Here is a 27,059-nt window from a genome sequence, read left to right as displayed (position 1 = left end):
ATCTTTTCTTTTCTTTTCTCCTTCTTTCTTCTTACAACAACCAGAATATTCAAAAGAAAATAAAAAAGATAAAACAGTCCCAAAATTATCAATCAGTCCAAACCAAGGCAGAGTTCTCACTTTCTCCTTCTGGGGTAATATCAATCAAAGAGAAAGAAAGTCCAAATCTGTTTAAAATCTTATTACAATATATTCTAGTCTTCAAATCCTTAAGGCATCTGCTCCAACAAAATCTTAGCATACAAATATTTTCTTTTAATCCTCTCTCTTCCCACTCATCGCTTAAAACCAATTTCCACCTAAAAAATAGGTTTCTTAATATCCAGTTATTTATTCCGTAGGAAAAGAGGGAAAGCTATCCTTTCAGCACCTTCAAGCAGCCGCTTTTTCCTCTTCTGGCAGGTATTATTCAGAAAGTCATACTTTTCAGGAATTTTATTAAATATGTCTTAGAGTCCTAGGAGCCAAGAAAAACTTTCTCCTCTCAATCACTTTCTCCACTTCCTCCTGCGCATTCTTACCCGGCTGCCAGCTTTGTGGCGGCCATTACGGACCGCCGCTGCACCGTCCTGGGAAAAGGGGGTTCTGCCGGCCAGGGAGGGGTCTGCAACACCCCAGTCCCTTCTCCGGATCCCCTACCTTCAGCTGCCCCTGCAGGGCAGCCTAGCTCCCACCCGGCTGGGTCGGAGCCCCAAAACGGCTAGCGCGGCAGGGATCGCGCAGCTCGCAATTCCCTGCCGCTCGCGGCCGACAAACCGGAAGTCCCCAGGCAGTCAGATTCTTGACATCTCTGGACTTTCCCGGTTGCGGTGCCCACTTGCGGGGCAGCTCTGGGAAGGGAGGGGTCCTTGGGTGATGCTGCAGGAAGAATCACTGGGTGTTTCAGTCTGGTGCAAAGCCAGCTTGCCCTTCTGTGGCACACTTTGGGAAGGGTGCAAACGTTTCCTATAACAGGGGTGGTACCTTGGCAAGCCAAACTACTGCTCTGCAATAGCATTGTGGTCTCCTGGCTACTGTAACAACATCATACACTAATCATCATCTTTATCATCATCAATATCAGTGGTTTATTTTCTGTGACTTCAAGAATAAATGTGGAGTGATTATTAAAATCAGTGGCCAATATAAATAAACATACTGATGTATTTACTCATACAGAGGGAATGAATGAGGGTTGAACGATAAAGTAAATATTATTTAGTTAATTAGTTTATTTTATTTTTATCCCACCTGTATTACTTTATAAGCAACCCAAGGCAATGCATATACCTAGTATCCTTTCAACTTGTATTTATTCTCCCTTTCTTCAGAAGTACAAAGAAGTTCCATAGTGGGTTTGGTTTTTGTTTTTTTGCTACAAGAATACATCTGTGAGGTAGTTTGGAGTAAGAAATTGACTGTCCACTGAGCAGCTGTAGCAGAAGAAGACCAGAACCTGGGTTCTGCCAATCATAGTACATAGACTATTTCATCATGTTGGCTCATTCTCTTCTTTCCCTTGGGAAAGGAGGAGAAATAGGCTGAAAAGAAGCAGAAAGGCATGACTGTAAGGAGTTAATGAGAACTTTAGAGTGAGAAGTTCAAAGTTTAAAGGCAATGTATGAAATACTGTATAGATAGAAGATGGAATGGTTTGCAAAGATAAAAAGTTATAGAGCTGTGGTGGTGCCATGGTTAAAATGCAGTATTGCAAGCTAATTCTGCCCACTGCCAGAAGTTTGATCCTGACCGACTCAGGGTTGACTCAGCCCTCCATCCTTACGAGGTCGGTAAAATGAGGACCCAGATAGTTGGGGGCAATACTCTGACTCTGTAAACCACTTAGCAGCAAAGCACTGTGAAGCAGTATATAAGTCTTAAGTGCTATTGCTATTGCTATGGAGTATAGTGAATGGTGTTGGTGTATACTATTAGATTTTCTTTTCTTAACTCCAGTCAATGCCTTTAATTCCCTTTGCAAAACACCCCTTAGTCTTTTTTTTTTCTTGCTTTCCATAACATTACATATTTTGGAAGGGAATAGTGAGATGATTGTGTATATGGATCAAATCCATCTGAAGCCATTACAATCTTTGTGAAACTTTTGCATTTTTTTCCTCCCTTAAATAATTCAGTGGAGAGGAGCCAAACCCAACTTTTCTAGAATTAAAATAAAGCCTCTTTTCAGAAATTGCAATAAGTACCTGTAGAGAAGGAAGCAGACTTTCGGGTATCCTATCTGGACACTTTAGATTAGTTAGAGCCACAGTGGCACAGTGGTTAGAAAGCAGTACCACAGGCTACTTCTGCTGACTGCTGGCCGCCTGCAATTTGGCAGTTCAAATCTCACCAGCTCAAGGTTGACTCAGCCTTCCATCCTTCTGAGGTGGGTAAAATGAGGGCTGTAAAGCATTGTAAAGCCGTATATAAGTCTAAGTACTATTGCTATTGCTATTGCTATGAATCCAACCCCACAAGTTTTATTGTGCTTGGAAATGAACAAAAGACAAGTTGGGCTCAAGTACAACTACAGAGTTTTTAAAGTGCAAATCAGATTGCTCTCTGACTTTAGTGCTCCTAATTTCCAAAATGTTATAGTGACAAAGTTTTATGGGTTCCATTTTACCGATGTAACCAAATCACATTAGAGCTGTTACATCCATCTTCTGCCTTCCTGGGAAAAGAGAAATATTTTGCCCTTCACTGTTAAGATACAAACCAGCCCAGTGGCGCCTTACTTAACAAAACCTGTGTATATCTAAATGGCTGAGTCTTTGTGAGACAAATCAGAGACAGACAGCATTAAAGGTTGAGCTCATCTACTTAAAAAATCTGCAAAGAATTTTCCTTTACAAGTGTAGGGAAAATGCCACGCCTTCATTGAGAATAAATTATTTTTTTGTGTGAGTTTTATTTGACTTATGGGCTTTCTATAGGGCCTCTTTTCTAAAAAAGATCAAATTTGTAAAAAGTACTGACACAGAAGCAAATGTAAACCATGATACGGAGTGTTTTTTCATATTCCCATCATCTTTTGGAATGAAACAGTTATGTGTTGGAATATGGAATATGTTGGTAGATTGTTTGTTGTTGGTTAAGCTAGTAGCTATCTAACTTTGGGGTATGGGTAGTCATTAACTTAACCACAATTGAGCCTGAGATTTTCGTCATAGGTCATTGCACTCATTAAGCAGCTCACCAGGTGACTGACTCAACTTGATGACTGCAGGACAGGGCAGTGAAAGCGGCTAGGCTGGAGCTTCCAAGGCCTTTGGAGTTTCGTGAGTGAAAATGATTGATTTGCACCACTGAAGTCTCCTGGGCAGTGTGGCTGTTTTGTGCTGTGCTATTGGGACTTGCCTGACATTTAAGGATGGAGCTGGGAGGGATAGAGATAGGCAGTTGGGAGGAGTTGCAACATCTCTGTGGCCAATCGTAAGTGCTGGCAGGCTGCCAAGCAAGCAAACTTTGGTCCTGTGTCCATGGGGGCTTGCAATAACATTGGGCACAGGTCCTAAGTGCCCTCATTCAGTATCATCATAAGTTTGAACAGTTTCTGGACATAAGGTCATAAATATTTTCAGACATTTTATTTCAGTCTCCTGTAGAGGAACTCAAATGGTAAATTAATAATATTCAGCACATTTTCATTAATACTGTTCTGTGTATGAATTTTCAATTTAGGACATACAGATTTAGCTCAGTGCCACATAGACTTTTATTTTTGTCTTCTTAATTTATTTTACTTAATTTTCTTTTCTAACTGAATTAAGATATATGGGATCCTGAATTATATTTATTTTTTCATACACGCGCACACACATGTGTATGTGTGTGTGCATGCTAGGTTTTTCTTTGGTTTTACATAAAGTTTATTAGTTTGGATTGGATGGAAGAACAGTATTATCAAATGACAGAAATTTTTGATTAATTTTATGACTTTATTCAGCAATATATTAGTTAAATTTTACATAAAGCTTCATGTAGAAAAATGTTAAAGAAGGATAAATAATGTATGAATTATATTTAGATATGGATTTAGATACACTTATTGGAGTAAGTGGGACAAGTTAATCATGATTCATTTAGGTACCTTTAACTTCAGAAGGTGTGGTCTAGACTTAAGTCAGGAGGCTACTTTTAAACAGTCCATTTAAAGGAGCAAGCATTCTGTTAGAAAGAGATGTACGCAAAAGAGAATACAGGTATTTCTTAGTCCTTTTTTGTTGACCACAACTCAGTTGTTAATCAAAGCAGCAGTCATTAAATAAATTGTCATTGTGATTATCATTTTACTGCAGTTTTTCTTCGCTTTACAAACTTGCCAAAGTTGTAAATGCAAGAATTGGTCATAAAATTATTTTTACATCATCTTCATAACTGCCAGCAGTTGTTAAACAGGGACTGAAAACTATTGTCTTAAGTATGTAAGACAATATGCACCAATTATATGTTTCAGAGCAATTGTTTAGGAGAAAGAGGAAAAAAAACAGGTCCAGAGAAGTTAATGTTTGTAAAGACACTAGAGCTGTGCATATTGAATCTTCATGTTCAGAATTTTCCTTTCTGTTCTTAGGTCCAAGATGCTAAATACTTATGATGTAGTATCCCCCTTTGGAACATACATTTTGAAATGTAGCATGTCTTTGGTTCTGCTTTGCCCTCCATAGAGATCACCGTTAGTCCAGATGTGCAGAGAGCAGTCTTATTCTTCCAAACGCCAGTGTGCTTCCACAGGAACTTCAGCTTCCTGGAGCAACTTTGTTCTGTAATGCCTTTCTAGACAATCCATGACTAGTGGGTATGTTGCTGGCTCAAATTTGTTGGCAAATAAATTAGGAGACTTAATAATCCACTCCAAGTCTCCAAGTCCATAGATGCAAATACCTCTGACATAATGTCCTACAAAAGAGAATTGCACTGTAAATTGATAATGCCAGGCTGGATATTATTCAGCAAATGAAATATGCTGTAGGAATTATAGATGGAGAATTAGGGGAAGGAGAAGGGAAAAGAACGGCCCTTGAACATAATAACCTAAAAAGATTAGTTACTTTTTACCCTAATTTTGCTTTTGATCACAGATAAGTCCACATGTGACATGGACACACATGCATATGTGTATGAAATGGGGAAATAAGAAGGAAAGATCTACATTTTTGTTTCCTTTGAAAGAAGTTGGGAAGAATAAAGCTGGGGTTTTTTTTTAAAGGAAGCCACAAAATTTTACTAATTGGATAAAACTCAACCAATTATATGTATTGGATATGTCTCTAGGTGCCAATTCTTTGTGCCCCACATCGTAATTAAATTCACAATTAGGATTATTCTGTATTGCAGTTTGTTGAGTCATCTAGTGTAGTCTAACACAGTAGTTTTCTTAGCATTGCTTCAGTAGGATTTTGTGACCAGAACGTTATGCATATTTGAGCACCTGACAAGTGATGACTTCTCAGTGGTTCATGAACTAGGATTGTGTCATGTTCAGTCATTACCTTTGCAGCCATTGTGCACTTGTCCTTCTTGATCTTTCCACTTGATTGCTCGTATATTTCCTTGCCAAGTTGTGTTTAGTGTAGCACCAGGAGCATCTGTACAACCAAGGGAATTTAGATATGGATTTAGATACATTTATTGGAGTAAGTGGGACAAGTTAATCATGATTCATTTAGGTATGAAATTTAGAAATACCAACCTTGGAAAGGTTTGTTATACACGTTTTGCATTTTGAAAAACAGATTTATGCTTTGGATGTATGAAATACTCTTCTAGTATTGCTTGAAGCCTCTAAAAAATTTTGAGTGAAGTCCCCATCAAAAGTTACTACAAAATTGCATTTTTTCTTATCCTTTAGCACAAAATCAATATCAGTGAAATTTAAATTGCTCTGGTCCCCTCTACATTTTGGAAGTCCTTGGCACATCAATCAAAGCTGGTATAACCCTTGATTTGGAATAAAAGTACACTTTCTATTTTAAAATAAGAATACATGTGTAAATTCTCATTAGAGATTCAATCCGCAAGGATTTGATGATACCTGCCTTTGGGGAAACTGCTTCAGGGCAGAGCTAATGCCTTATATTATAAAAACACTACGCAACCTAAAACCATCTCTATCTATTGGTCGGGATGGAATATGTGCCTACTTCTTAAAAAAGCTATCCATTGCCATAGTCAAACCTCTAAGCATAATCTTTGAAAAATCTTTCAAGACCAGCTCCTTGCCAAAATTATGGTCACTAGCCACGGTCATCCTCATCTTCAAAAAGGGAGACAGACCAATTACAGACCAATCTCCTTATGCTGCATCACCTGTAAAGTCATGGAATCAATTATTAACCAATCCATCATCCTCCACTTAGAGACAAACAACCTACTCTCTAATAAACAATTTGGTTTCAGGAAAAAACTATCATGTAATCTGCAACTCTTACACTGCAAAAACATATGGACTACACAAGTCAATCAGGGCAAAGCAATAGACACAATCTACATAGACTTCTGTAAAGCCTTTGATTCAGTGGTACACGGCAAACTACTCCCAAAACTAAAATCTTACGGTATCTCTGGACACCTGCATAACTGGATAGAAGCATTCCTGTCAAACAGACAACAAATGATCAAAATTGGGAGCATCCTATCAAATTCTGTACCTGTCAAAAGTGGTGTACCCCAAGGCAGTGTTCTAGGATCAACTCTCTTCATACTCTACATAAATGACCTCTGTGATCATATCAAAAACAACTGCGTTCTCTTCGCTGATGATATAAAACTATTCAACACCACAGACAATACTGCTACCCTTCAAAAAGACCTTGACTGTGTATCAGAATGGTCAAACAAATGGCAACTTCAAATCTCAACAAATAAATGCTCTGTCCTACATATTGGCAAAAAAAATCAGGAAATAAAATACAGGCTGAATAGTCAAGACCTTGTTGATAATCCAAACTCTGTCAAGGATCTTGGAGTACTCATCTTTAATGACCTAGGTTTTAGAGCCCACTATAACTACATAGCCAAAAAGGCATTAAGAGTTGTTAACCTAATCTTACGTAGCTTTTTCTCTGGTATTACACTAATAACTAGAGCATACAAAACATTTGCTAGACCAATACTCGAATACAGCTCATCAGTCTGGAACCCACATTACGTATCTGATATTAACACAGTTGAGAAAGTCCAGAAATATTTCATAAGAAGAGTTCTCCACTCCTCTACTCGTTGCAGAATACCTTATGCCACCAGACTCGAAATTCTAGACCTAGACAACCTAGAACTACGCCGCCTTCGGTCCAATCTAAGTATAGTATACAAAATCATACATTGCAACGTCCTACCTGTCAATGAATACTTCAGCTTCAACCATAACAACACAAGAGCAAACAATAGATACAAACTCAAGGTTAATCTCAGTAAACTTAATTTCAGGAAATACGACTTCAGCAATAGAGTGGTCAATGTCTGGAATACTCTACCTGACTCTGTGGTTTTTTCCCCAAACCCCAAAAACTTTAACCTTAGACTGTCTACTATTGACCTCACCCCTTTCCTAAGAGGTCTGTAGGGGGCGTGCATAAGTGCACCAACGTGCCTACCGTCCCTGTCCTATTGTTTCTTTTATATATTTTTTATTTTTCTTATATGTATCCATGTATTCATAACTATGTTTTTACTTATACCTATTATCTTGTAAGCAATTGACAAAAATAAATAAATAAATAAACAAATAAATAAATAAACTAATTACTTTCTAGGGGGTGTTCTTTGGAAGAAAAAAAGAAGGAACTCGACACGCAGTGCAGATGAGTACTGCTAGCTGTGTAATTTCTTCAGTCTGGATAGTAAGCCAATCATTGAGAATTTCAGAGATTGCAGACTGAATGGGGCTTTTCATCTCCTGCCCTTGGCCGTGCCTGCTTCTCCACCAGCATTCCTCCTCCCGTGATTCTCCTCTGATTTTTCTCCTCGGCTGACATGCCCTCACCCATTCACCCTGGGCAAAGGGCCACAGCTCCTGTCTCCCACGAGCTTCGGCATAGCCAATTCTCAGAGGGAGGGTTCATCCTGGGTTTTTCCACGCCTTAGAACAGTTAGCTGCCAACCAATTGGCTAGCTGCCAATTGGGGTTTGGGGGAAGGGCTGCAGCCAAATGGCTTTAGGAAAACCAAATGCTTGTTAGGAGAAGGAACAGGAGGGGGTGGAAGCTCCCCTGTACCTGATTGTGCCTCCCTGATAAAGAACAGGGAGGGAAGAGCAGGAGGGGCGGTAAGTATGCCAGCCTTCATCCAAAGGGAAGGGGCAGAAAGAGAGAAAAAGAGAGAGGGGGGGGAAGGGAAACAAGAAAGAAAATAAAGAAGAGAGAAAGAAAAAGAACGAAAGAAGGTGGAAAGGGAGAAAGGAAGGAAGGAAGAGAGGAAGGGAGACAAGAAGAAAAGAAAGAAAGAAAGAAAAGAAAGAAAAAGAAAGAAAGAAAGAAAGAAAGAAAGGAAAAGAAAGAAAGAAAGAAAGAAAGAAGAAAGAAAGAAAGAAAGAAAGAAAGAAAGAAAAAAGAAAGAAAGAAAGAAGAAAGGGTGGGAAGGGAGAAAGGAAGGAGGGAATGGAGGGAAAGAGAAAGAAAAAGAAAAGGGTGGGAAGGAGAAAGGAAAGAAGAGAGGGAAGGGAGACAAGAAAGAAAGAAAGAAAAAAGAAAGAAAGAGGGTGGGAAGAGAGAAAGGAAGGAAGAGAGGGAAGGGAGACAAGAAAGAAAGAGAAAGAAAAAAGAAAGAGGGTGGGAAGGGAGAAAGAAAGAAAACGAAAGAGAGGGAAGGGAGGAAGAGGGAAGGGTAGGGAAAGTGAATGAGATATAGATGGACGGACGGACGGACGGACTAAGGGAGGGAGGGAGAGAAAAAGGAGAGGGAGGAAGGACCACAAACCCTGGCACTAGACACAGCTTCAGAGGATGCTTTGAAACAGCACAGCAATCCAGGGCTGGAAGGAACCTCGGAGGTCATCTAGTACAACCCCCTGCTGCAGCAGGAGACCTTATATCATCTTGGTTATTTTAGTGCCTCTAACACAAGAGGAAAAATTCCCAGAAAAGGGAAGGAGTTTACTAGGCAAGGCTGCCATGCAGAGGAAGGCAAAGATAGTCCTCAACTTACGACCACAATTGAACCCAAAATTTTGGTTGCTAAGCAAGAGCATTGTTAAGTGAGTAGTTGCATCTCTTAAGTAAGTCACATGGTTGTTAAGTGAATCCGGCTTCCCCATGGACTTCGTTGGTCAGGTCACAAAGGGGGATCGCATGACTCTGGGAAACAGGCTGTCATAAGAATGAGTCAGTTGCCGAGCGTCTGAATTTGGGTCATCTGACCACGGGGATGCTGCAATGGTCATTAAATGTGAAAAACAGTCATAAGTCCTTTTGCCAGTGCTGTTGTAACTTGAACGGTCGCTAAGTCAATCACACAGTCGCTAAGTGGATCTGGCTTCCCAAATCTCCGTTGCAAAGCGAGACAGCTGTTGAGTGAACTTTCACCCATTTTATGACCAGTCTTGCCACCGTTGTTAAGTAAGTAGTTGCAGCTCTTTTAATTGAGTCACACAGTCGCTAAGTGGATCTGTCTTCCCCGAGTCTCCGTTTCACCCACTACTTTCACCCACTACTACTCGTCGTAAAGTGGGTGAAAACTCACTGAACAGCTGTTTCGCTGTGCAATGGAGATTCGGGGAAGCCAGATCCACTTAGCGACTGTTTGACTCACTTAAGAGCTGCAACTACTCTCAAAGCGTGCGCTCACACCGAACTGGTAGGAAATTTTTTTGGAAACCCACTGCTCGCAAATGGGTAGGGGCGTGTCAGCTGAGGACAAAAGTCAGAGGAGAATCGCCCAAGGAGGAACGCTGGCGGAGAAGCAGGCACGGCCAAGGGTAGGAGATGAAAAATCCTAGACCTAACTGCAGATACGGGAGGATTTCCATCCCACTTTCCCAAACTCAGTCTACAGAACCACACCTGGAGCAAGTTCTCTCATTCTAAAACAAGTACTGCTTACTGTATGCTTCTGAGTCACAACTGGTCAGAACCTGGTCAAAACCTCAGAGGTGGTATTCAGCAGGTTCTGAAGCGGTCGCAGAAATTTTGAGTAGTTTGGAGAACTGGCAAATACCACTTCTGACTGGCCCCGCCTCCATCTATTTTTTGCCTCCCAAGTCCCAGCTGAATGGCTGGGTCTTCTTTTGTTGCCCTGCACAGGAGAACAGAGCTGGAAAGCAGGTTAGCGGGGTGAGGAGGGAATGGGGATTTTGCAGTAACTTTCCCCTACCACGGCCACCAAGCCAAGCCACAGCCACCAAGCCACGCCCACAGAACTGGTAGTAAAAATTTTGAATCTCACCACTGCAGAACCTGTTTAATTTTTAGATATGTCAACATGATATTTGGGTGACAGATCATATGTTTCTCAAACTGCCAAATGTGGGTGAAACTCGGTGGGAATGTATTATTTGCCAAGAAAAGTCTGGAACATATAACGTCATGGTTGATAGCAAGTATATCAATAACCAAATGGGTTGTATTTCACCTTCAAAGACTGAAAAACTTTCCTAGGACTAGGAGTCAGGAAGTAAGATGCAGCCCAGGTGGTTGTGAACTTTATTTTTTATCTCTGCTGTTCTTACAGGATTTCTTCTCGTGTTTTAACATCATTTTACTTATGCATTTGTTTCTTGTGAGGCATGTAGAATAGCTTTGATAAGATGGGTAGCCATACAAATTGAACTACATGGATAGGTAATTAAAGAAAGAAAGCTGTTAGTGTCTTCTGATTTTTTAAACGATTATATAATTTAAACCATTGGGATTGAAACAATGTGAAATCTCACTTTCTTTTTTATTTTAATTTGTTTTATTGTTGTTTTTTTTCTTTACCCCCCGCTCCTCTTAGCTCACAGGTCAAGGAAAAGCCCTCCAATTCATGATGTAATGTGAATTTGTTATTTTATAAGTCTAAAAGGCAGACTGAAAATAGATTTTGGAATTTGGTTAATGGTTTCCAAAAGAGTCTCCTTAGATTACATCTATCAATATATTACTAAAACCTCTCATTCCTGTAATCTTTGAGTGGGCAAAACAATGCATCATAGGGCAACAATTTTGAATTAAAGTACCTCAAATGGGCTAACTTATAGAATTGGTCCAAAATCTGAGACCCATGACTCCCGTTAGAATCAAAATTTGGCAAATTTTATTTTAAAAAATTACGACATAAAAAGTATTAAAATGTATATGACATAAATTGAGGGGCTGCCACAGAGAGGAAGGGGTCAAGCTATTTTCTAAAGCGCCTGTAGGCCAGACAAGGAACAATGGATAGAAACTGAACAAGGAGAGATTTAACCTGGAAATAAGGAGAAACTTTCTGACAGTGAGAACAATCAACTCAATGTCTGTCACTCAGGGGCGGGATTCAAATTTCTGTGGGCGTGGTCTAATTTGAGGGTGTGGTTTGCTGGTAACATGACTGGGTGGGTGTGGCTTGCTGGTCACGCGACTGGCTTGCTGGTTACGTGACTGGGTGGGCATGGTTTGGTGACTGGCAAACCAAATACAAATGGTCCTCACTTAATGGCCTGTTGCTTAGCAAGTGTTCTAATTTATGACTGGCCTCCCCAGAACTACTTGACCTGTTTTTGGAGTTTTGATAGCCATGCACGCACATATACACACACTCCTTTCCTACCCTGCTGGAGCAGGTCATTGGACTAGAATCGGCAAAGCATCTCTGATTAGATTCTAGTAGTGAATAGTTATCAACGATGCTTTGCCAATTCTTGTTGATTTGTTTTATTTGTATTTCTTTATTTTATGTTGCTGAATTGCACTGACATGTGTGTCCCTTCTTGTGCACAGCCCAGAAGCTTTTGAGATTCTTTGCAGCAAAAATTACCGACCTCTGGCTTTGCTCTACTTTTCAAACATGCCGGAACTGCTGCGTTCTAGGTGCCAGCCCCGCAGGTCCACCCCATTGAGCCCGCTGCACTGGAGGGACCTGCCCAAGCAAGTCTGAGTGGAGCAGTGCACCAAATCAATGGGGTGAGCCTGGGAGAGGGAAAGAGAGAGAAAAGAGAGAAAGAGAGAAGGAAGAAAAGAAAGAGAAAAGGGAAAGAAAGAAAAAGGGACAAAGAAAGAGGGAGGGATGGAGGGGGAGAGAGGGAGAGAGAGAGACAGAGACCAGATGCATTAGATTGAAATGAGGCCTAGTTTAGAGGCCCTTTTCCACACTGAAACATCTTTGCCAGCATCTTTGCCAACACATTGAAACATCTTTGGCTTCTATTAATTAAAGGTTTTGTGGACGAAACATGGCCAAGACTATCAGGAAGCTCTCACATTTTGTTGAGGGTTTAAACAGGATCCACTGGACCAGACTTCCACCCTAAAAAATTACTTTTCCCCAATGTATTACAGTGCCAATTCTGAAGAAGGTAAAACCAAAATGTATTGGTAAATTACAAGGAGAACACACACTCCCTTCTAACTCTGCTGCAGCAGGTCATTGGACTAGAATAGATATTTCATTATCTTTCTCCTCCCTCCCTCCCTCCTTCTTTATTTCTTTTTCTTTCTGTCCCTTCCTTCCATCCCCCCCTTTTCTTTCCCTTTTCTCTTTTCTTCTTCCTTCTCTCTCTCTTCTCTCTCTCTCTCTTTCCTCTCTGTTTCCCTCTCTCAGGCTCATCCCGTTGACTTCGTGCACCGCTCCATTCGGACTTGCTTGGGCAGGTACCTCTGGTGCAAGGGGCTCAATGGGGTGGACCTGCGGGACCTCGCCCCGAACATGGAGGTGGCAGGCCCCGCAGGCTTACTCCATTGAGCCCTTTGCACCAGAGCATGCAAGTCAGTGGTGTGATCCTGTGGAACCTCGCCTCGAATGTGGCGGCAGGGGGATTTTTTCTCACCCCTGAATTGTGCCCTGTGAAGGGCCCACCTCCAGCGCCCCCTGCTTCCTCTTAGCGCCCCCCCTGCTGGCCCCCTTGCCTCTTAGCGCCCCCCAAGGCATCCCACCGCCCCCTAGGGGGCAGTACCACCTACTTTGGGAACCACTAGTGTAGGGTCTGCTACTTGGGTGAGGGTTGAACTAGATGACCTACAAAGTCCCTTCCAACTCTGTTCATCTGTAATGTAATAAATACAAAAATGCCATAAAACATTTTCTCTGCTGATGATGAACGTTGCTATATAGTGCATGGTCTAGTTTTTCAGCAAATGCACATCTGAATATATCCCAGTTTTCCAGTGAAGGGAGTACATTAGAGTATCATTGTTGAAGGCCTTGAGAATCTGGTAAAGAAATATTTCTGAAAGGGGGATGCAAAGAATTATGGCTTGTCTGATATGCAATCTTTGTTGAACAATGCACAGTAGACAATTCTATAATTCTGCTTACCTGGTATATGATTCAGGGTGACCCAGTAATGTTCGTCTGGACTGTAGGTGTCCCTTGACCATTCAAGCAAATCTTTTGCACGTTCATCAGTCAGTGTAAACTCTACAAATTTTCTTGTGAGTACATAGTACGCAGTCCCAAAATATATAGTCAAATTGTGGGGTGGTTCACTTTTCACATTTTTGGTTTGATAGACATATGATTTTCCTGAAAGTACACATTCTTGATAACTAAAATCAGTTCTGTGTTTTATATGAGGGGGTTGAACAATTCCCGGGGTGATATTTTTACCATTCCATTTACTTTTAATATAGTGTATAAGTTCCTTGTTTGTTTTGATGGGATAATCCTGACCGCAGAGATTAATAACATAATTCCATTGATTATTTAAATGGATCAAGTCCTTCATGCAGTTGATATCTGCTTGCAACCTGGAAAATCCTGCATAGACAACTTTTTCCCTCTTTGAAGCAATAAAAATGTTTTCAAAGCAGTTGACCAAGGTTTGGACAGCTTGCTTAAAATCCTTTGATGATTTCTCATCAATATGTATACAGTAAACATTCTGAGGCATGTAAATGGCTCTAAGTAATTTTATAAACATGTCCAGTTCCTTGTGAATGGTGACGATGTATGCCAAAGAAAAGTTCCTTTCTTCTTCTGACAGTGGCCTTGTGATGAAGTGGAGTTTCTTCTGCAGCGTAGAACAGTTGCACTGTATTTGTATGCAGGTAGACATTTCTTTTCCCCCTAAAGCCTCCTGGCACAGCTGGCCAATTTGAAAAGCAACTTCTTTCCCATCAAAAAGGGCTGAGCAGAGTTCATCTGGATAAAAGCCACAATCTTTTGGGATGAGTTTTTCCTTATCTGCCTTGAAGATTGTATTCCGTAGATAGAAAACACCAAAGATGAAAATGCAAACCACAATGCAAACTAGAAACCCTGATTTTGCTATCTCAAGTAGGTTCATCTTTGGCTTTCCAGGTGTTTTCTGGAGCTCCAAATGTTCTCTGGAGTTTTCTTCTGGCCACAGTTCCCTGAAACTGTTCTACCTAGGAAAGGTTAGGGGGGGAAACAGCATTTTAATCATTTAATTTAAATGAAGTTCAGTGATGCTTCATTCAATTTGAAAGAAAAAAAAATACTTCATTGGTATTAAAGGTTTCATATTACAAATGCAGGTGTTCTTGAAGACTGGCTTAACTCTGCTTTAACAGTTAATCTGCTTTTACCTCTTGTGGTTTTGATCATGGGATCGTTCTCTCTTTCACTGACATGAATAGAGATAAACTGATCTTTCATACAGCTAGTTGATAATCTTTTGGATTAGATAGAAACCTTGTTATGGATTTCAAAAATATATTTGAAGCATAACCAGAATTGGATCTAGTATGTTTTTTACTGTTGATTTTATGGGGAGACATCAGAAAAGACTGAAGTTTTTACCATCATCATTATAATGAAATCTAAACCATAAGTTGTTTTGTTTTTCCTTGAATTGCCTGAATTAGTTTTGTTTTCAAGCGCATCGTATAAAATAGGAAGTGGTCTTGAATGCAGTTCATATTTATTCTGCTTGGAAGGAATTGCGACCTTAGCAACACTGCGTTGCCTTGCACTGCTGTTTAAAGAGGCTTTCTGAACAGTTTTAGGGGGTGGAGGAATACGGTTGCATATTTTTACCTTTCTGAATATGTTTTTCCACAAGTGTGGCTTTGTTGAAATATTAGAAGTGCCTCAGTATAGCAGTATGTTTCTTTAGCGTTCAGGAATAAAGTCTTCATCCTTGAATTCTTAGATGCTAAGTATATGCAACCCTAGGAAGGGAAAAAGAGGCAAGGAAAGGGACAGCTTGTTGAAATACTGAGATTCAAACCAACAATTATCTTGTATTGATTTTTCCTGCTATAACAAACATTCAACCGCCCTGTTGATTATGCTCGCATATGATGTCTAAATCATTATATGCATGTCCTTATCTTCTTAACTGGAATGATTTTTTTTAATCTCATGATGTGACATATAGTAGCAAAAACATCTTATAATCTACCTGTCTTAATGATTTTGTGCATGCATTGATGTGTCTGCCTGCCCACCCCACACGCTCCTAAATCTCAAAGCTTCATTGTAGTCAAAATCACCTTTTTCAACCTTGCATGTCAAGAACAACATGCTCCCATTTGACAAGTACAGTAATAAAAATAATAATATTAATACTACAGTAATATACAGAATGTGGTTCATTGTCCTTACTGCTAAGACCTGGGCTTTCAAGTCGGAAAAATTTCCTGTTCCCGAGTTCGCAGTGCTGGAGGGCTAGATGAAGGTTGCACTCATTCTGCTGCTTAGCCTGATCCCATTTTTTTTTTTATTCAGCCACGGCGTTCTTTGGCGTTGCTGCTTCTGTAGGTCGAAGAAAAAACATCAGGAAAATCAGTTCCCAATAGAATTATGCTTGCCTGGAGGCTCATAGGAGTTAGGCTTAGTATGTAAACATCAACACAGCATCTTCTTAATAGGACAAGCTGTAAGTATCCATTGAATCAGCAAACGCTCTGCTCTCTCACCAGCCTTTCGGTCATGTGAAGACGGAAAAAAAGGGGGGGTGGGGGAGGACGCAACATTTGGAAGGTGAATGCAGACATTTCTCAGGAAAGCAGAATCACACTCTTGAAATGCCGCCTGGTGCAAAATGACTAACACAGCCAAGAATAGATTAATATAATGGACGTTGTTTACACTGTAATGAGGGTTAGGAACTGAAAGGGGGGTGGGAGAGTGGGGGGTGAGGAAGAATTACTGGAAATGGCTCTGTGACAGCGAATAATTTAAAAAAATATCTCTGTAGGAGGACTGCAATCCACCTCATTGCCAGTTGATGTCATTGCCTGTCACTGGGGAGATAAGAGCATGAAAGGGACAGCAAATGCTGTGCTTCACGCCCATTTATAATCTTTAGTTTTAAAGAGTGAAGAGAAACAGTTTGAATTGTTAAGATGTACCAGTAAAGGAGAATATTTGTAGTTCAGGGTTGACATGAAGGGTCTTTGGTTCTCTCTGAGCTTGCTTGCTTTTTTGCAGACGTTTCATTACCCTAACAAGGTAACATCATCAGTGCTAGTAAGGAGTGCAGTTTGCTGTTGGTTTATATTCCGGTCTCTTGCCTGTCAGTGTTGGTGGGGACGGTCTTGGAGATTCTTTGGTTGGGTTGTTCGCTGTTGGCTTCTTTGGCAGTTTTGTTTACTTGGTTGTTGGTCTGATGTTAACCTTGGAGTTCATCTATGCTGATCTGGGTGCTGATTGCTGGTGGAGAGGTGTTTGGGTCTTTTTGTTACTTTTTGGGCTAGGTGATAGTCTCTCTTGCATCGTCTGTAGATGTTGCTAATGTCTATGTGTCTGTTGATGGCTGATTTGTCAGAGTGCCAGGCTTCTATTAAGATGTGTCACAGCTCCTGAGCGAATATCCTCCAAGCTATGTGGAACCTCTTGAATATGTACTGTGCACTTTCATCATTAAGGAATCTGTACAACTCAGAAATGTGAATTAATGTCTTATTTTTTCCCCCCACATGCCTTTGTAAATCCTCTGTATGACTACCAACCCTTCATCAGTTTGGTAGCTTAAAGGGGACAGGTGTTTTTTTTTTAATGAAAAGCTAAAAATAGAAAATAAAGCAGGTAATGTAGAGAGAGAGAATAATCAATGCAATTAAGGACACAGTTTGGTGGGGCACAGACTAGATAGATAGATTAACAGAGTTGGAAGGGACCTTGTAGGTCATCTAGTCCAGCTCAACCCTCCGCCCAAGCAGGAGACCCTACACCATCCCTGACAAATGGCTTAAGGCCAAGGAAAACATTTATAGGTAATCCTCAATTTACGGCCATCATTTTTTGCACCTAAGCAGGATGATTGTTAAGGTGGTGGTTTTATTACTTTTTTGGGGTGTGCTATTTAGCGATCACTGCGGTTGTTAAATGAATTACATCCCTGGAGTTTTGCCAATCAATAATACTGGACAGTCTTCACCATTTTAGAAGTGGAAATGAGAACACCTTTATTAGTATTCCATTAGTAATAGCCCCAAAAGTAAATTGCAGAAGGTTTGCCTAGTTTTTAAGGCAATGTTACGTTAAGGCAGAGTCACCTCTTGGTGACATGGGTGACAAACAAATTTAATAAATAAAATAAATAATATTCTTGAAGTTTTATGTGTTGGCCATAAAACTAGTATAACTAGGAGGATCCATCATGAGGGGCTCCAAATTACATGCAGGACAAGAGAAATCCAAGCCAACTTGTTTGTTACTGCAGCAATAAAGATGTACGTTCACTGCTTGTCAACTTAGCCTTTTATACAATATTCAAACAGAGAAGGAGGAAAATGATTGGTCAAAACTTAATAACTACATAGGATATCTTGTCTATCCAATAATATAAGAGTGGGGTTCAATTATAATAAACTGTAATAGCAATGGAGCTCTGTTTTTAGGGATTTTCGTCATAACAATAATTCAGTAGTCTTAACTGCCCAACCAATGTCTTTGGAGATTCTCAGTCATCCAGCTCATAGTTGTCTCAAAGGTGCTCCCCCCATCCCACCCCCCAAAAAAGGCACCTGGAGTATTTTTTTCCCTTGAGGAAGAAGAAAGAAAACATTTTGCTTCTTATCCAAGAAGCTTCAGCAGTTCTGATGGTGTGGAAATGGAAGGATAGGTACTGACAGTTGAGACTGGATGGTGGGGCAGGAGAGATGGAAGGATTGTATTTCTTTGCAGTCATCTGGTCATTAGCACTCTCTCTGAGAGCTACTGAGCCCAGTTGCGGTTTTATCCGTACCCTCAGGGTCACCTGAATCAGAATGCAGCTGGTTGTGGAATCTTCTTGGAATTGCTGCAAGGGCTTTGTTGTAGACTGGAGATAGATGGTGTCTTATTCCTTTCCCTCGGTTGAGGGAGGGTTGCTCAATCCTAACATAGATGGATTCTTTTGCCTCCCTTTCAAACCAATGGTCCTCTCTATCCAAAATGTGGACTTTGCTGCCTTCAAAAGGGTGACCTTTGTCTTTCAAATGGAGATGGACCGCTGAATCTTGTCCTGATGGGTTTGATCTCCTATATTGTGCCACATGCTTGTGAAATAGAAGTAGTTTTGTTTCGCCAATGACCAGATCTGCACATGTCTTCTCACTGCATTGTATTGCCTGTATCACACTGCTCGGTTTTTGTCTGGGTGTTATATCCTTGGGATAGACAAACTTCTGCCTTAGTGCATTCTTGGGTTTGAAGTGGACACGTTGTATGCTGTGTTGGTTGAAAATCCTCCTGGGCTTTTCAGATATCCCTGCAATGTATGGAATGCCAACGTTGTATGTAATAGAGGAGCACTTGCTGAGTCTTTTTTTTTTTTTTAATTTGATGAAGGCCCAACTAGTTTTGTCTGATTCTAGTGGTTAATCCTGGGATTTCTCTGCTTACTATTTAGTTTCATAACCTCTTTTCTGCCCAACAATTGTTGATAATAAGCCACTGTGTGTGTGGTGGGGGGGTGAGAGGTGTTTTAAAAACAAAAAGATTAATTCTTTTGCAGAAAGATGTGCTAGAAGATCTAATTGTGTTTGAATAGCTAGTGTTTTCCAGCTGTATTGGTCCTAAATATTCATTATTCACAGCCAACGTGGCCTTGACTGGGATGATGGTTGAGTTTAAAGCCCATCCTTTAGGAAGGATGTCAACTAAGGCATCCTTCAATATATGCCAGAATGAGATATGTTTCCTGCATCTATTCATATGGACAAATTGATATGTGGACAATGGATAAAGAACTGAGCATTTTAAAAGCTTCATCCAAACAAATTGCCTGCCATAATTTTGCATTAAATCGGCACAGTCCAACAGCTGACAGGATTTCTCAGAGAAGCAACCTTTTATTTAATCCAACAAAGTGCTAATTTCCTTCAGTCTTAACTATCAGGGATTGCATTAAGGAATTGCATCTAAGGAGAAAAAGTCCTACCTTAGCCATAAAAGCCAGCTGGGTGACTTTGGGCCAGTCACTCTCTCAGCCCAACCTACCTTACAGGACTGCTATTGTAGGAAAATACGAGGTGGAAGGTGTTAGATCTGTATGTTGCCTTGAGTGATTTGTAAAAATAATAAAAGTGGGATGCAAATAAATATTTTTTAAAAAAATACTTTTAAAAGGTCAATGGTGAAGCATGGATTTATGCAGAAAATCACAGACTGCATCCACCGCTTCTTAGGGTATCAGATAAACAATACTGTTACATAATTTTTCAGGAGGATTTTGGAAAGCTTTTGCTAATCAGGACAAACAGTACTGGATTAAATAAAAAAAAATCTGAAAATGCAATACAGAGCAAGTCCATGAATTGATAATAACTTAATAGGAAAAAAATCATCATAACTATATATTTATAGTTTCCTTATAAGGTACATAATCAGTTTTGGATTGAGTATTACCATTATATATGCATAATACTTTGTATAAAATATGTAAATTGAGATTTAACACATATTGTAGAACATACAAAAAGATGGCCCAGTTGAGAGTCAAGGAGCTTCTTTGTGTACAGTGAACAATTTTCCAAACAGAATTTGATTGTGAGACCGGTGTTACAAGCAACAATACTTTCACTGTTCTATAATTGTTGAGCTGAATTAGTGAATTCTGGAGCAAATGAAAATGTTTATATTGTTTAAAAGAAATCATTGGTGTAAAGAAAATTATTTGATACAAAAGATATATAAGAATTGCCAAGTTCTTCAACAGAAGTGATGACCACCAATATAATATACGTTTGCTTATTATTTAAATCTCCCTGTCATAAAAATTGAAATTAGGAGCCAAGACCTTTAGGAAGGTTAACCATTTAGTTGTTGGGAAGGGTCCACACACTTTCAATCACTCTCAATATAAATTATCATAAAAATTGTATTTAAAACATTTGATCTATCAACTTAGAGGAGTTCCTTATTTTGAAGAGCTTAAAAGGAGAGGAATTTACAGACCAGCCGTTCTTCTCAAAGATATAGATTGTAGACAGTAAAATTATAATTTGGTTGAACACATTTCTTCTATTTAATATATTTTTTCTAAGTAGGAACACTTTGAAAGCACTTATACTCAGCAAAATGTTTTGGACTACAATTAAGTAGAGAATGATTGAATCTGAATATATACCGGTTTTGAGTGCAATTATCAGCCGTAAGTTCTTTTGAGTTCAGTGGGGCTTATTGCCAAAGTAAATGACCATACCGTATAACTTCTAGTAATGTTACAGCTGGTTCAAATTTTAAAAGAATTCTTAAAAATTCAGAAAGTTTACACTCACCCAGTATTGGAAAGAGAGATGGTTTGGAGCCAAACTTAAGAAATGTGTTCTTAGGATCCATTGCCCTTCAGGCAAGTTCAGCCTTTAAGCTTGTCCATTTTATAAAGTGGTTTCAGTCACATGAAAGAAGTTAATTGTTAACATGAAATGTGAGTATTTTGTGATGAATTTCTTTAACCACTTAGGTTCCTTGTGTGGACATCCAGCAAAAATAACAATTCAAATAATAATATTAAAACCTGATTTTTTTTTCCTGGATTTTTTTCCTGCACTGTCATTCTGATGACCTTTTAAGGAAGCAAACCAGCTTTGGGAAAACAAGATTTGTAGATAGTACTGTGCTGTTGATTATAAATAGGCTTATTTCAGTCTTTAGGCTTTTAGTAGCGAATAGGAGACATTGTGCAGGGAAATAGTCTTGTATTATCTTTTCACTTTTTAGCTGCGAAAAAATTCGTATAATTATGACCAATTCCCGATTTGCCCATGTTATACCTTTATTTTACAAGCTGCTCTGCTTCCTAGCAGATTTCCAAGTGCAATTTAAGGTTGTCATTTATTACAAGGTTCCTCAACCCACAGCCCCGCATGCCAGAAACGGGTCGTGCAAACAAGGGAAGCCCCATCCGTGGGATGCAGGCTACAGATGAAACCACGCCCCCTCTGGTCCACGGAAAAACCTCTCCACGAAACCGGCACCCAATTTTTTGAGCACCATTGATCTATAAAGCCCTACTCATCTTATTAGATCTAGTAAAGGGAGTCCTGTCAATTAAAGAATGCCATCTTTCAGGAACCAGGACATTTGTCTTTTTGATTACAGACTCTGCCCTCTGAATCATTTACAGACTGTCCTCAATCACTTGTTCAGCAACAGTTCAAGCTTACAATGGCACTGAATGAGTTCTAACCAGTCCTCAGAAGTCTGGCCATTGCAACATCCCAACGATTGCAATCCAGGCGCTCAGCATCTGGCTTGCAGCGAGCCCTAAATCATGATTCTATGCCAGCTTTATTTATTTTATTTTATTTATTTGATTTGCCAATTGTTTACAAGATAATAAGTATAAGTGTATACATAGTTGTGAATACATGAAATGGGTACATATAAGAAAAATAAAAGAATAAGAGAAACAATAGGACAGGGACGGTAGGCACGTTGGTGCGCTTATGCACGTCCCCTACAGACCTCTTAGGAAAGGGGTGAGGTCAATAGCAAAGTCAAGAGGCGGAACCTGAGAGGAAGTCAGACGTTGCAGCCACACGAGGTCCTCATTTATCAGGGGCAGCTGAGAGTGCCAGAATTGCTATCACTTAATGATCACAACTGAGCCTGAAAGTTCATGTTGCTCAGTGAAACATTTGTTAAGTGAGTTTGTCCCATATTACGACTTTTCTTGCCACATGTGTTAAGTGAATCATTGCAGTTGTTAAATTAGTAACATTAGTTGCCAAGAGAATCTGGTTTCCCCATTGAACTTCGCTTGTGTGCCATTTTGGAAAATGCTGGCATCCCTCGAGAAGTAAAAGAAGAAGCATTATATCCCCAAATAAGAAGATTATTTTACCTTTGACTAAATGATGGCTCCTATCCTCTGGTAACTTCTTTCTCACATTCTGGTGAGAGAAGTTCCCTGAGGATGATGTCCAGCATGAGTCCAAAAGCTCAGAAGACTAAAACCTCTGGTCCTGGTAACCAACCCAGATTGGATCCTACATTCTATAACTGGTCAAAAGAAGGACAAGTTTCATGGTAATTTACAGTAGTAAATGTGGAAGAACGTTGAATTAATCTCAGGTCCCGATGACTGACCCAGATTGCAACATTATCCTGGGACACATATAATTTGCCTTCATTCATGAAATGCTGTTTTGTTTTGCTGAAAATGGGCAGTTAACTGCCTGTGTGCTACATGCAATTTTAATATACTAGTTTTACACAATCCAAACTATTTTACAACTTGTAGCTTTTGTCGGAGGCAACCTGGTTTCAATGCATTTTTTTAATGAATTAATTTGGTTGGATTGCTCCTGCATCTTGCTGTCACATTAGGTAACATTTGAGTTCCAAATGCCTATGGAGATTCTCCGTCACCCAGGTCATGGTTGTGCCAAAGGTGCTTTGTTCAAGAGGCAACTGGACTTTCTGATTTTTCTTCAAAGATGCTTCGCTTCTCATCCAAGAAGCTTCAGCCTCTTGGAAAAGTACCTTTGGACTATTTGAGTTCGAAAATTGCTTTTTTAGACATTTCTTTGATGGCAAAGACATTTTTAAACCTGGAAAACCAGGTTTCCCCAAAAGCCAGTTTCCCAATCCTTCCCCAGCCCGATAGACTTCCCATGGAACATATTATGGTGATTCCTAAATGGAAGTCCTGGACACAGCAAATCACTTCCTTCTTGCCTGATCCGTCCTTCTGTGGAAGGAAACTTCTCCATCAGGCAGTGGGTATGGTGCCCGAATCTTTGCAAACTCTGCTCTGTTTCTGCACCCTGTCCATTTTCCCTTTCCTCTTTCAGATAGGCCCCAGAGAGGGAGTCCTTTTTGGCAGGCAGCAGCAGCAGCTTGCAACCTTCCCTGCCAGCTTCCTCATTAACTTTCTGAGGAGCAGAGAAGATTGAAAATGGCAATCACGAAACTGTGAGGCACTTGGCAACCAGTGAAGCCAAGCACTTAGACTTATATATCACTTCATAGTACTTTACAGCCCTCTCCTAAGTGGTTTACAGAGTCAGCATATTGCCTCCAACAATCTGGCTCCTCATTTTACCATCCTCAGAAGGGTGGAAGGCTGAGTCAATTTTGAGCAGATCAGGATCGAACTGCTGGCAGTCGGCAGTGAGTTGTCCTACAATGCTGCATTGTAACCACTGCGCCACCGCAGCTGTTAGTTGTTAAACAACCAGTTATAAGTCAAAAACTACTTGTATTGGAGCAAACTACAGATAAGCTTCCATTTAAGGACACTCTGGCAGCATTTTTGATGGAATTGTCTGCAGCTTGCAAACACGATGAACCTTTGTTGATAAGGAGTCACATAGAGACTGCCTTTCAAAGCTGATGAATGAACTTCAGCCAAAATGAAAAGGATTTTGCTTGGCAAAATAATTGGCCATCGCATTAAACAATCTTTCATTTTTCAATATAAAAGTATCAACAATTGCGTAATTTGTATAACAATAATAACAGCACAGAATGGCAAACATAAAACCAAGAACAATTATGCACTGCTAAGTGCTTGGCTTACCAGGGATAATAAGTAATGAAACTTTTACAAGTTTCAATTGTAATTATACTGTACTTAATACAGTATATTTATGTATTAAGTACAGTATATAATAGATATGAATAATGTGAATAACATCATTAGATTTGATAGAGAACTATCACAACTGATCATTAACTTCACCCATTTTTCAAAATGTTTCTGTCTTCTTTCTGACATGGCCTTATTCCTTTTTAGAAAGTTTCAGTAACTGTGAGATTACAAAACCTGGTATATTTCAGAACAGAGAATTGGAAAGTAAGCTCCCTCCTCCCTCTTATGCAAAGTACAAATGAATGTTGGCCAACTCTTATCTAAAACCGTTATGTTTTCGTTTGATTTCTTGTAGGCAGAGTAATAAGAGATCTGATTTGTGTAGCATTATTGCAACATATTTTAGTTTTATTTCAAAACAACCACCAATCTATGAAGCTCCAGTTCTGATTATAAAAAATCAAAAAGGAAAGGAAACCTGACTCATAAAAATTGTTTTGTTTTGTTTTTCACTCCAGAAAAAGATAAATTAAAATACTTGAGTAGAATTTCTGAAGTATGCTTCTGATAATATGCTCTTCCTGGATTCCCAAACTTTTTAAAGCAAATTCCATTTACTGACATTCTGGTGATTTGCACTGGCAATTGTAACAGGATAATATTTAGGAATTTTAGGTATATTTCCATGGAGGTCTACAAAGAGCAGAATCATGCAAATTGTGGTATTCCCTGTGTTAGTCTTTGGAATTCAAAGTTGGACTTTGAAAAATTAGGATGGGAAGAATATTGATGAACTTTTGTGTTGGAGAATGTGGACTGTCAAGAAAGCAAATAAATGCTGGGAAAGATGAAAAGAGAGAGAAGAACAAGACAAAAAAGCAGAAAGGTGAGTGGACTTAGTTTCAGAGGTGGCGAGTGTGCACCATTGGAAGATCTGAAAGACCAGATTTGGGACAAATTATCATAAAAGAACATCTGTGGTTACTACCAGTCAAGCACAACTTCATGATACATAATCCGTTGAACTGTTATTTCTACAGTATGAGTGAGAGGCTCTGACTTTCTTCCTGTTCTCGCTCTCTCCATCTTTCTTTTTTGTTTTCTTTTTTTCTTTCTCCTTTACCTCCCTCCCTCCCTTCCTTCCTCTCTTCCTTCCTTCCTTCCATCCATCCATCATAAGGAAAAATGTTGTGGCTTTAGTTAGGAATTTATTTAGATTCCTTTCATAGGCTTGATGATGTGATTTAGGGTAATGTCTGTATGTATATAAAATATTTTAAAAATCATGCATATTTAAGAGAAAACATTTATGTACATTTTTTAAATAATCAGAATCTGAAAAAGAAGTCTTGAAAATTGTAGATTTTCAGAAGAGAGAAGCAGATTGTAATTCATGTGAAGCAGTTCAAAAAGATTTGAAGAAACCTGCCTGGCAGTAGTAGTTTTCTAACCTTTAAACATGCACAGTTTTACATTAGTTGTTACTCTATGTCAGTGTCATTTTCTCAAGCTCATTGCTATACGGATACCATTAGTGTAGCACTTTACCCAGCTGGGAATGCAAAACTAGATTATTCTCTCAATAAAACCCTGTGTTTAACAATAATCTTAGATCATTAAGTCCTGATGCCACTAAACCTGAATAGTAGCTCAACAGTTTTTCAGTTCGTTTTCTTGTTACAAGCCAAGATATCACCATTTTCTTTAAAGAAGATTAGATGTTATCAAAGTATTTTGTTAGCTGGTTCCTATTTGATAAGCTGCCTAAGTGAGAATGTACATTCAAGAACAAAGACCTATTCAGGTTTAGTGGCATCAGGACTTGATGATCTAAGATTATTGTTAAACACAGGGTTTTATTGAAAGAATAATCTAGTTTTGCATTCCCAGCTGGGTAAAGTGCTACACTAATGGTATCCATATAGCAATGAGCTTGAGAAAATGACACTGACATAGAGTAACAATTAATGTAAAACTGTGCATGTTTAAATGAATGAGAAAAACTGAATAGCAATAGCACTTAGACTTTTATGCTGCTTCATAGTGCCCTTCAGCCGCCTCTAAACAGTTTACAGAGTTGGCATATTTGTTTCCTGCCTCATTTTGACATACCATATCTTTACAGCTCAATCCCAAACACGACATTTTGAGCCTTACCTGATCAGTCCAGTTGATCATTTAATCCTAGAATCCTTCAAAATGACCAGTGGAGATAGATGTACAAAGCTTTCAAATGCAGAGACTGAAGGGTGTTTCTTCTACTGTTCTCCCTAGCTAGCAACAGCTTTTTAAGATACACCACCTAGTAAACTGAAAACAATAAACAAAAAGATATACAGCCTCTACCCAATAGCCATGCACTTGTTACTCTCAGTGGCGAATGCACAGCACTTGGCAAGCTTATCTACTTCCCATTATGGTTGCTCTGCAGATCTGTATAAATCACTCAGTCCCTGCATCCTTCTCTTTTCTCAGCACCTCGTAATGTCACCAAGCAAAATCCTCAAGGGGAACAAATTGTACAACCGAAATATGTGCAAGATGCACTGAATCTGAATAAGTCTCCCATGGGAGAAACTATGTTTCTTAAGGGCCAATATGCATCCATGTTTCCCCCAGGTTTTTGTCTGTTCTGTGCCACTGGTATCTACTGCCTGTTCTAGGATTCTACCATTGGTATCGTATCCCTCATCCGGGCCCAGAAAAACACATTTTACGGATATCAAATAAATAAAAGGTCTTCTAGTGGGATTCTGTGTGAGCTCTGTCCTCCGTCCCAACTATTGCTCTGTGATAAAACAAATGAAGCAGCATGCTTACTCCATAACAACATAGAGATAATTTCACTAGGAATCTCGCTGAGAAAAAGTTACCCCAAGACCGTCATTAACAATAAGAGGAAATAAGCTTACCGGACTTCAAAGTTCTCTTGCACTAGCTTCCTGTTACATCAGACCATGTTACACTGGAAGAATACTCACTGCATAGGCAATCAAAAAGGGATATTGTAAAAGTAAGCTCAGAAAGATGAGCAC

At 39.6% G+C, this 27,059-nt stretch overlaps 2 protein-coding genes across 8 annotated transcripts in view; one reads left to right on the top strand and one right to left on the bottom strand.

Annotated features, from left to right (window-relative positions):
- The window catches only part of RTF2 (replication termination factor 2), a 69,536-nt gene that overhangs the window by 28,454 nt on the left and 14,023 nt on the right, over positions 1–27,059 (top strand). The gene's annotated exons all lie outside the window — the stretch shown is intronic.
- On the bottom strand, positions 773–26,398 carry LOC113410396 (putative beta-1,3-galactosyl-O-glycosyl-glycoprotein beta-1,6-N-acetylglucosaminyltransferase 7). Of its 7 annotated transcripts, none has more exons than XM_087959261.1 (6): positions 26,182–26,307; positions 15,663–15,812; positions 15,093–15,226; positions 13,410–14,461; positions 5,475–5,570; positions 4,250–4,881 (listed from the first exon to the last, which is right to left on the bottom strand). In XM_087959261.1, exons 4-6 carry the CDS (start codon positions 14,377–14,379, stop codon positions 4,685–4,687), a joined length of 1,263 nt encoding a protein of 420 aa, XP_087815387.1. In that variant the 5' UTR covers positions 14,380–14,461; positions 15,093–15,226; positions 15,663–15,812; positions 26,182–26,307; the 3' UTR covers positions 4,250–4,684. The 7 variants fall into 7 exon arrangements, with proteins under 7 accessions (XP_087815390.1, XP_087815387.1, XP_087815386.1 ...); XM_087959260.1 differs by lacking the exon at positions 26,182–26,307 and adding an exon at positions 20,765–20,981; XM_087959262.1 differs by lacking the exon at positions 26,182–26,307 and adding an exon at positions 15,977–16,205.

Source organism: Notechis scutatus, chromosome 3 (assembly GCF_049901735.1).
Source record: "Notechis scutatus isolate UNSWTSFEM ecotype Mainland chromosome 3, rNotScu1.2, whole genome shotgun sequence".
Classification (NCBI taxonomy): Eukaryota; Metazoa; Chordata; class Lepidosauria; order Squamata; family Elapidae; genus Notechis; species Notechis scutatus.
Note: the sequence above shows the minus strand (reverse complement) of the source record. Positions and strands in the feature narration are given on the sequence as shown.

Excerpts from the sequence above, each read along its gene's own strand:
- LOC113410396 (XM_087959259.1), bottom strand. The coding sequence starts at position 14,379 with ATGAACCTACTTGAGATAGCAAAATCAGGGTTTCTAGTTTGCATTGTG. Across the intron at positions 5,571-13,409 it reads CACCCTGAATCATATACCAG|ATGCTCCTGGTGCTACACTA; the intron begins GTAAGCAGAATT and ends TTGGTTGTACAG. Across the intron at positions 4,882-5,474 it reads AGTGCACAATGGCTGCAAAG|GACATTATGTCAGAGGTATT; the intron begins GTAATGACTGAA and ends TCTCTTTTGTAG.